Genomic DNA, 11636 nt, shown 5'->3' on the forward strand with positions numbered 1-11636 from the left:
TCCAATTTTTGTGGTGTAAACCTTGTAGGTTATGGAAGGCTAGGGTCAACAACACTTCCATGTTTATAGTTGTGAGTGGTAGGCTTCTTGGTTGCCATAATTCTGCTTTTGCTAACCTGAATGCCTTCTCCAATGAATCAGGTTCCCAAAGGCAAACCTCATGTTGGATATTATCCTTTAAAGTCCCTATGAACACATCAATCCTATGCTCCTCTAGAATAAATTTTACCCTTATGTTCAAATTTTGGAAGTCTTCAATGTGCTCCATCATTGAATACTTTTGTTTGAGATTTATCAATTGGCTAAAAACAGTGTTGCTTTTTGTGTCCTCATAATGTGCTATCATTTCTCCCATGAAAACTGACAGGGTGACAAGTGCTCTACGAGAACACAACCCTTTATACCATAAAGATTGATCTGATTCTAAATATGAAGATGTAATACGCACCTTTTGTAACAGTTGCATCTCATGTAGATCAAAATATCTCTCCATCTGTAGTATCCAATTTATCAGATCCTTGCCATCAAACTTCCTCATATTGACTTTTCTTTATTTTTGGAACCCGATCTTGAAACGAGTGTAACTCTGTAATTTCGGATCTGCCTAAAGTATAAATTCGAAATTTAATGGCTATTCGAATGACACAACAAATCTAATAATATCCTAATCCTTCTGTTAATTTTGATATTGAGATTGATTTGAGGAGCCAGGATGGTTGCCTTCTTCATAAATTTAGTCAACAGCAATTGAGGAGAACCCGGATTCGCCTGGACTCCATGCGTATAGCCATAACCTTCAGCTGGATAACCCAAAAATTCTGGAACGCCGTACTGATAAATATTAAAAGCGACTGCATTTGAGTTACCATCATTATGAATACCGTGATTTGGATTGAAATTAGGTTTAGGCCATTCTGGATATGGCGTTAATGGAAATGGATGCCAACCATGATTAACATGGAAGGCAGGATTACCAAACCCTTGACCAGGAATAAATCCCAACTGATGCATGTCAAACCCATTGGGACTAGCGGTATGAGTAGGAGAGTTGACACGGTTGGGCGTGGGCATTGGACTCTCATTGGCTAATTTGCAATACAACTGATGACCGTCATCTGTCAACTTAATGGGCTCCTCTAGGGCATGATTGGCTGCCTCTTACCGTTTTGAAAATAAAGATGGCATATCCACTACACCTACCCGTATTCTTATTAAACCCTTTGGGCCTCTCTTCGATCTCGCCATACTGCGAAAACAAACGTACAAGAGAACCAACCTCCATGTCTACCGGAACGTTTCCCACATACAAGAGCATCAGCCTACGTAAATCTTCTGTCGATGTAACTTGTCCTGTGGCTGAGAATGGTAGAAGCCGGCGGGGGAAAATTGGCACACCACAATGCAACCGCCGATCATTTTACTGGGCTCCTTCAACGCCTTGATGGCATTGTTAACGTGCTTGAACATGACGAAACCATATCCCTTACTCCTGATGCTTCTCTTGTCCTTGATCACGCAACTTTCATCTAATTCATCGAAAGGTGAGAATACGGTGGCGAGAGACTGTTCGTTTGTCTTCGGGCCGAGATCACGCACAAATAGTTTGCTAATCAGAGTTTTTTTTACATCGAACGAGCGCACTTGATCCTGAACATACCTATATTCAGTGGCTGCCTCTTGTACAAGCTCGATCAATTGCTCACAGCTTAAGGCATTTAGAATGTTCACTGTGTCTTGCACTATCAAATCCTCAACAAGGTCATTCTCTTCCTCCTTTCCATTCTTTAAAGCCAAGTCCATCGACCCTTGCTCTCTTGATTCAATGATTTTTGTATGTCTCTTCTATATTATCTTGTCTGCCCACAAATAGCGAATGGTGTTTCAGGAGTTTCACTTTTTGTAATAAATAAATATGGAAAATGATAACGAAGGAAATCCACTACAAACACTAAGTATGGTTAGACCGAAATAATGAACAAATAGTTGTTTTTATAACCAAGATATACACACTAGCAAACTGGAATGGTGTGAAACGACATAATCATCGACCCTCTCATTTAAATCATATTTGAGTTATTTTGTACTCTTTGTCTCACAGAAGGTGACTTCTTCTTTCTTTCCTATTAAAATTGTGTCTTCCTCTCTAAAAGAATGAAGACTTAGCATTAAACAAAGTTGCCATTAAATGTTATTTATCAATTTCAGTAGAAAGGTATTGGTGTATATGAACTAATATTTTACAAAATATCAATAATAATTTTGTTTTAATATTTATATTAATTTAATATGTGAAATAATTGAAGTTAAAAAAACATTATCCCATGGATAGATGTTTTTATATATAAACATTAATTATTATTTTATTATTTTTTCATATATATAAAATTAATATTAATTATTATATCTATAAATAATTAAAATATTATTAAAACAAGATATTTACAAAAAAAATAATTTAAACCAATTATAAATAAAATATTTGAATTTTCTTACAAGTGAAGAATATCAACATAAATTATAAACATATAAAATAATTAAAAGTAAAAACATTTTTAGCCTTCAAACAATTTAGTAGTCTATTACTTAGTCCAACATAATGTATCATTCCTTCTATCCTTAACAAATTAACATTTCTCATAAATCTATTTTAATTTCAATACTATAGCGAATATATATTATAAATTATGTATTATATATATATATATATATATATATATATATATATATATATATATATATATATATATATATATATATATATATATGATCCTTATCAACCCATAATAGGTGCTCGTTATAACTAAATCAGAGGAAGAAATGAAAGAATGTTAAATGTTTTTGAAATATTTATTTGTAATAGTTTATACCAAGGTAAAAAGTAAAAAAATGCCTTCATTATTTACATTGATAAAACTACTAGAAATTATAATAATGATGATAAAATTAATGGTACTAATAAAAAAAGAGTTTTTAATCATGTCTTATTCATATCACTTGAAGGTAACTTGATTTTCATATAGTGTGATGTTATTTATTAGCAAAATAGAAGATTCATAGTAGAAATAATGTAAGATAACAAGGTTTAGAGCAAAAATGACATATTTCTAGAAGAATATCAATGCCACAAATAGCAATACCTCTATTAATAAAAGCAATATTATCTTGTTTCTTTGAGGGGGGGCCTATTGATGAGGAGAGCTTTAATTACAATATGATATGACATTCCATTAACTTGCTTCCACTTTATTATATAGTTTTTATTTAACTTCTTAGGAAAATTCTACTAACTAAAGTCATCTTACAAGGCCATAGATGGAGGAAAATGTGATTCCTTTAATCAAAGGCATTTAAAATTATGATGATCCTATTTTGATTCATCACCTAATCATTCTTAGGATGGAAGAGGATGTTAGCTCAATATACAAGGGTCTTGTCAAACTCTTACAACTTATAGACTCACGATAAATAGGATGGTAATGACATTTGGCCATGGAGAATTTCAACAAAACTTATTCAAGTGACATGACGATAAGTTATAATATACAATTGTTCAACTTGAGGTAGCCTCTAGACTCATCATGATTGTCTTTCCAAAGAAACACACCTCAAATATGCTTACAACTACTTATTGACATATTTAACATCACTATTAATTTAGTGGTGATATGTGGTGTTAAGTTTCTATTGACTTCCCTAGTGCTAAGTCAACTCTTTCTAGAATTAAAAGTGAGCATGGTGTAATCATACATCAAAATTCAAATCTAAATAATTATGTAGCTGTAATGGCCTTGAATGGGGTATTAAAGAGAACAAAATGAGAACATTTGATAAAGTGATCGGCTACAACAATTATTACAAATTTATTATCGAATTTTGATAACCCATAATAAAGTCCATACAAATGTCAATCCATATAAATAATGCAATGGCCAAAGATTAAAGGTTCTTCTATCTCTAATTTATAAAATACCAGATATATTCTTCTAGATAGTTCATTACAATAGATCTCATAAAATAAGCTAAAGCCTATCATATGATGATTAAATTTTTATAGCTTCCATATTTGTTCATTGTTGATTTTCCACTTATGTGTGAGATAAATAAAATTCATAAAATAGAGAAAAACAAACACAAACGCACACCAACCACAATGAACACAAATTTTATCTAATAAAATCTATAGGAGAAAGCTTAGCCAAAAGGTGAGGTCGTTATGTTCTCCTTTTTCTTTTAATTGAAATAATGCAAGTATGGAGGAGAAGACACTCTCTATGGAGTTTCCTAAGACATGTGGCCTATTAGGATATCACTACAAAGAATTAACTCTCTATATATTCCATTAACCAAGTAAGGATTGTGTTTGAGTCCTCCAAATCTTAACTAAAGTTTCAAATTTGACCCTTCTACAATATTCCATGCATTAATATACCATTTTGCATGAGTAATGGGGGTTGATGTGTCGTACTGTTAAACCATGGTGATTAAATCAAAAGGCCCACTTTTGGGAGGAACAAATTTTTCACACAAACTCTGATTGATATCTTTATTACACTATTGAAATTTTGTTTTAGTGTCTAACTATATCATGGGGTCTAGAAGAAGTGAGTTATTGGGCAACAAAAAATTTCATTCAATGCCTCAAATTCACTTTGGAAGGTTTTAGACCCCAATTCTCCAAATTGAGACCCACCAATGAAAATGACCCTATAATATGTTGCTTCTAAATTTTCCTTCTATGAAAACATCAAGGTGGATGAAAAATATTATAATATTCCAATCTAATTACCTAAATGAGGTGAGGAAAATTTTCCCCTAGATTCTCCTTGGAGTACCATTTTGTTCTGCCCAAAAGTTATCGTTTGAACCCAATCTACCTAAGGCCATCCCACCCTTGTCATATAGTTTGGGACGACTTCAATAGAATTTTATCCTATTTAAACTATTCATATGATTACAGAGTTAGATTTTCTATGGATGGTAGGACATGTTCCTCTTCCTATTATAACATGAAGATTCATAGAGGTTGATCTTATATACACAATTTTCCATTTCTTCAACTCCCCTACCTGATAATTCACGTCAACAAGTGCCATTTTTTTATTTAGAGATGATATATCTATTAAACATGAAGAAAAGTGCTAAAAAGAAGCTCTTAGGGCCATCCTATAGGGAACCATATAATCCTACAGGAAAGTTCTATATTCCTATAGGAAAATTCTAAATTAGATATTAATGGAACAGCTAAATGATTGAAAGCATACAAATCATAAAGAAACTAATTTCTGTCATGTACATTTAATAAAAACAACTCACCAAATTACAAAGAATAAGTTATTAATCTTCTACTGGAGCATGCAAAGTACATCACTCACAAAACTAATTGCAACATAAAATGAAATATTAAATATCATGAAAAATAAGCATTAATATGAGAATGATAAGAGTACATAGGGGAATTATAACTTATATGGGTGGACATTCCCGAAGGTGCCTACAGACCAGGGAAACTATTAGGGGCTACTATTCGCAAGTGGGATAATTTTCTAAGCATTTTCCAAATAAATATTTTCCAATTTTGATTTTTTTCTAAAACTTATTCGCCCAAATTTTATGATATAAAATTATTTTACCTTAAGAATCACAAAAAAAATTATATAAAGACTCTATAAAATTATTATAAATTTTAATATTTTTACAAAAAGATTGCCAAATATTTTATAGATTTCCAAACTTTAAGATAAATTTCGATCATTCAAATTTTCCCTGTTACATACCTACTAAAATATAATGGTAGCTACTTAGAAATAAATAATATCTTTCCATTAATACATAATTCCAAATATAAATTAAAATATAAATATACAATGTAATTAAAATAATGTTCTTTCTCTTCTCTCTTTAGGCCTAACCTAAGTTCTCTTCTTATATAAATTTATTGTTGAGAAAACACCTTGAAAGAATGGTTGATTCCCCCATCAAACGATACATATATCATAGGCATTTCATCCCCAGGGTTTTTTTCCAGATGTAAACATGTCCCTTGGTATTGTTATGGAATTTAACCTACATAGTCTTGAGTTCCACCATGGCAGCTGAGGGAGTAGAGTTATCTTTTTCTATGATAGGTTGTTGGTGGCCTATTGGTGTATGATATCTTCCTCTAGAAATCTATCAAATATATGTACTTGTGATTCTGAAGCCCATAAATATATGAATATGATTATATTTCCTAAGAAATTACTCACACGATAGTAAAATCACATTAAAATGTATAATTAAAAAGGACATGAATCCATGTTTTAAGGTGGACAGAGGGCTATATATGGGCCTTTGATCATCTGTTGCTTATCCCATCATTCCCATTGCATATATGACTTCCCATCCCTGATAAAATGTACATGTTAATCTTATTGATCATATTGTTGGTCCTCTTGGTCATATTTTTCTTTGTATTCTGACCTCTTGTCACAAGTTAAATTCCTAGTGAATTCTCCTAGATAATAAAAACTTGGTGCTTGCTTAATAATTGTAAAATATTCCTCTTATACTTCCTAATAAAACTCAAGATTTATATAGGCAGGAAAGGTGGGTTGAATTTCAATGCTACTAATATTTTTCCCAAAGTTTGAATTGATTTATTTTACCATGAATATCTTGCTATAATAATAGCCTACAAGGAGGGGAGAGTGAGGTTTATGAACTTGGAGGCTATAAGGAAAAATTTTCCACCTCCTTTTCCACATTGAAGTGGCTTCCACTCCCAATAATTTGAGTATATCTTCTAAGTGGGACACAAACTCTTATTTTCTTTTATTCCAATTTGGGGAAACCACCTTATACAACGGAAAAATTTAATGAGTTGTAAGGATATCCTTAAGCTTGTATGGTGCATCCTTTACCCAATTTGAACTATATAATTCCTCTTGTTTATGCCTCTTCATTTCCTTATATCTCATATCTTCATGCCTTAAACATGAGGCCATAACCATTAACTATACATCCCCATGTAAGGGTTTGAATACCAAGTATGTAGTTGAGATTACATGAGATCATGGAGATAGAATTCATAGAGTTTGGTATTTTATTCTATCTTTTTGTCCTGAACCACTTGCATTATTTCTTGAACAGTTTGAAGGTCAAACTCCTAGAGATGTGCAAGGTTCGTGATATTATGCTTACATCATTATTATTTAAGGAACAAAGTGTATAATTTGGCTAAACATATTTACTCTACCATCTACATTGAAATATGAGCCATGGACATAATGATATCTCTACAATTCCAATTTTTTAAACCTTGAGTATACTTTCCTTTTAGGTTCTTCTAAATCCTACTTAAGATTCTTGTTGTCTTCAGTGGATTTTGTCTTGATACCTCCCCCTTTGAGTCCTAGGATCATCATTTATGTGCTTAGTTCATGTACCTCCTTTTCTAGTTTCACATATTTTCTAATACACTTTCGGGTAGCTATTCTTCCTCATGTATGAATGAGAATATTTTCTTCTTTACTATAGTGCATGTCATAGCAAGAATGCAAGAATGATATTGCTACGACAAATATGATGCATTGTTGGATTCACAATTACATTGATAAGGTGGGGTTGAATCAATGTAATAGAAATTTTACTTAATTAAAGCGTTCAAGCACCAAAAACATCAATCTCATAAGGATAACATGAAACAGAGATATATGCGGAAGCACTGAAGGTAGAAAGGCACAAAACTTATTTAATATATTATTCTTTGTATGAAACGACCTATAAAGGACACTAATCCACTTAGTCACTCAAGTTTATTGGAGCCAACCTATAGGTGACACCAATCCCATTTGCTACTTTACAACCAGAAAACTACAAAAGACATCATTGCCCTTATTCGTCAACTCTTCACTTTAATCCAGGTGCTTCCTTCAAATACAAACTTCTCCAGTTGCACCCTTCAATTACTTGTCCTTTTGAAAATTTCATATTTCCTTAACTGATTTTGTTGAGTTACATTATTTTTTTAAATTGTTAGGAAAAATACTAAGGGGCAGAGGGGGTGAATCAATATTTTTAATTCACTTTAACTTCCAATATCGCATTCAGAATTTTGTATGATATTATTAGTCAGATAACTTGCGTGTGTACACCAATTAGTGAATGCAAATCACGTATATCCAGATAACTAATTTTTCATATGTTCCATCGAATGTTTGTCTTTAACCAATGCATCATTATTTCATTAGCCATTTAATAAGCAGTAACCATGACCAGTAAAGAGAAGATAAATCATCAACACATAAGAAACATATCAACATATATGGACACCAAGTTTTTAGTTGGAAACCCAATGTGGGAGAAAACCATCGTTGTTGTCATATTTATCTTCTTATTTTATTATAAAGAAAATATTCATTACATCTTGTACTGGCGTGAAATCTTACTAGCACACAAGTACCCACATGGAGGAGGCTACAACCTCCATTGGTTCTCGAACACCCACTTGAAGGGAGCTAGATCCCCCTAAACACGTTTTCTGGTGAATGGTTACTTGCTGAAGTTCTACAAGAAGCCCCTCTCAAGGGTTGAATTTACTAATTCAACAAGCAAAGAGTTGAATGTGATTGAGAGTGTCAAATCTCCTAATCCATTCAACCTCTAATCATTATATAAATGAAGGAAAAACATAAAATGGAAAACTGAGAGAGAGAAAGAGAATAAAAAAAAGCGAAAAAGAAAAAAATAATCAAGTTAAAATTTCCTTTGAGGCACTTGAAGAAGACTCACTTGCTAAAAATCTCCCCGAGGCACCTTGTGAGCCTAAGAGTTTAAAGAAAAAACACAACAATAAAAATCCCCAAGTGAAAACCTCCTTTGAGGCACCTATGGAAATGCCTACTAGCTAGAAACAATGACAGAAAAATGGATACTGTGGATATTCTGGATTCTCAAAACTCTTAGAATAACTACTAGCAAGAAACCTCCATGAGGAAGCTAGTGGGCCTAAATAAAAAACAAAAAAAAAAACATAAAAATATTTTCTTACTTTGATGAATGTGCAGGTATAAATGAAAGGAAATCAACTAGGAATAATAGGTAGGGAAAACCTACACATATATCTCCATGCACCAGTGCATTCATTCTCATAATAATAATGAATCCTCCCTACATCATTTTCATACATTACCCAACACCCTAACATCATATCATCTCCTTTTCATTTGCTTTTTTCTATTTTCCTGAATTGCTATAAAAAGGTCCTATATTGCTACAAGATGTTGCAAGATAGGTAAAACGTCAAAGGTAGAATTTTTTTTCTCTACTTGTAAGCAAGGGGAAGGCATAAAAGGCTTCCTAATGCTCATCCATTACATCAACATGTCTCACCCCTAATTTTCCATTTGTCGTTTATCATTTTTATCCACAACATCTCAACATACTTGTTTTCTTCCCCTCTCAATCACTAGCAATAACATCTCCAACACCAATACTAGCCTCTCTCTAAATTAACAGAACTCTATGATGACTTAGAAACATTAAATCATGATCCTAAGGAGTTTATGTGACTACTACAGGAGACCACATAGCTCTCTAGCAATGTTCAGAAACCCTACAGGCCAAAGTATCCAACACTCCTAAATAATATCACAACATGTCACAAAGGTCCACATCTCTATAAGCATCCCAAGACAATTAAGTCACCCTAGTCAGCTACAATATATCCTATAGACTGTTACAAGGTGTTCAATCCACCACCACCAAGAAAAAAATAATTAATGTCTTTAACAGTAGAATCAATGTCCTCCAACAACGGTATAGGAAGCATCAGAGCCACCAACAGTAACATCAAAACCCACCACCACCAATAACAAAAGCCTCAAAACCTTTAATGGAATCCTAAAATTCAACAATAACAACATTTGTGTCACTCAAAGAAAAACTAAAGGTAAGAAATCAGGTAGGAATCTCTTAAATCACACCCTTTGGACTTATTATAAGCATAAGAAAATGTAAAAGTGTAGGAAACAAAGGAATTTATAGCCAATCCTAGTTAGCAAATTACCTCAATCAAATCTGGTAGAGGACTTCACTTTTTCCCAGCACATGTGGAAGAGAATGAGACAAAAGTAGAGGAGGATTCGAAAAATGAGTCGCTATCATTCACTCATGATAAAGGACATGGAGTATGGAGTAGTTGGAGGCCATCTCACGATTACTTGCTAAATTCCCCTGCACCAACCTCAACAAAGGTAAAATAACTAAAAGCACACTGAGTTTATCTCTCATTCAATGTTGTTTAATAAACCCAACAAGAACACGACATCACTACAAAAGATTGACATAACCATTAGGCTGCGAAAATTTTATTCTACAAGAACCTATAAGAATTTCCATAGGAAACAAAGTATCTACTACATGAGACTCGTAGTCTACTATAGGGGATAGAAAATCCGCTACAAGAGATCAATTGTTTTCCTAGAACAACCATGAAAGCATCAAATTATTTAAAACAAAAAAGGTATCTTAAAAATAAGTTTAAGTAAAAGTTCTCCCCCACTCACATTTTGTGAAAGTTCTCAAATTATCTCAGTTCTCAAGAAGAATTCTACGTATTACACAATTTGAATTAAACAAGTGAGGTGGTTGGAGAGTCTGACTGTTTTCAAGAACATAATTTGACAAATGGTGTGAATTTTCATGGGGTGATTAGTTTATAATATTTTCCTTTTCTATAATTTCAATATTATACATCTCTCCTTTGCTATAATATCCCTTACTGCCATAGAAAACCCTAATTAGCAACATAGTACCAATGCTCCCTTGTACAAAATTTCCTTGCTCAATTTTGTGAGAAATTGTGTCAAAAAATAAGAGGAGGTTATAATATAAGAGAATGAACATATACCTCTAGGATTCATGAAAACCCTAAAGTCAGGGATATCTTAGAAAATTGGACCTGGCTAGGGATCTTTGAGAGGTTGAGAGGTTTTGATGATGAGATTGCTTTGAAATTCTCCCTCAACGTCCAACATCTTGAAGGATATGAAACATTGATTGTAGTTAAAGGTTTAACTATATATCTTGGTCAAGATCTCATTAGTAGAATCACAACCCTTCCCAATGGTATTCAATGGAGCAAGCACGAAAGGCATGAAGTAATCATTGCTAAGAGGGGATTTTCCTCCTAATTAATAGCTTGAGGAAGATAAGAATGGGCTAATGGGAGAAATCTTACCACATCCCTGGGATGAGGTGCCATATCACATCCTAAAATACATTTATTGTGTAGGGAGATTGAAAATTGTCTATGCTTATCAGTTCAGACTGCTATACTAGCTGATATTCCAAGCTAATTCACCTACCCATGAACAACTTAGCATCCCACATTTCCTCCTTTAGTGCACGAAGAGAATGAGCACAAAGGTAAAGGATGGAAACTATAATTATTGTGACTCATCATTTTCTTATTAGCCTAATAGTCATGAATACGCTGGAGCACTTGCAAAACCTTGTCTCCTGGGTGGAATTCATTGATATGGACAAGCATGATTTCCTAGTGACTCAAACAGAGTTGGAAGAAGCAAAAATGGAGGCAAGAAAAAAGGAACAAACTAATGAAATGACAAAAGAAGAAATAAAGGGAGAATTAGAAG

At 33.0% G+C, this 11636-nt stretch overlaps 1 protein-coding gene across 1 annotated transcript; it reads right to left on the reverse strand.

The window, feature by feature from the left end:
* Positions 1-1314: 1314 nt before the first annotated feature.
* LOC149192603 (UBP1-associated protein 2C-like) lies at positions 1315-1800 on the reverse strand. Its single transcript, XM_089407002.1, has one exon. The coding sequence runs from the start codon at positions 1798-1800 to the stop codon at positions 1315-1317; it is 486 nt and encodes a 161-aa protein (XP_089263128.1).
* Positions 1801-11636: the final 9836 nt, after the last annotated feature.

This window comes from Pinus tabuliformis, chromosome 2_2, assembly GCF_031772625.1.
Source record: "Pinus tabuliformis cultivar Carrire ecotype Pingquan chromosome 2_2, CPIR1, whole genome shotgun sequence".
Taxonomy (NCBI): Eukaryota; Viridiplantae; Streptophyta; class Pinopsida; order Pinales; family Pinaceae; genus Pinus; species Pinus tabuliformis.

What these genes read in the sequence shown, in the direction of transcription:
- LOC149192603 (XM_089407002.1), bottom strand. Translation starts at nt 1,800, where the DNA reads ATGGACTTGGCTTTAAAGAATGGAAAGGAGGAAGAGAATGACCTTGTT.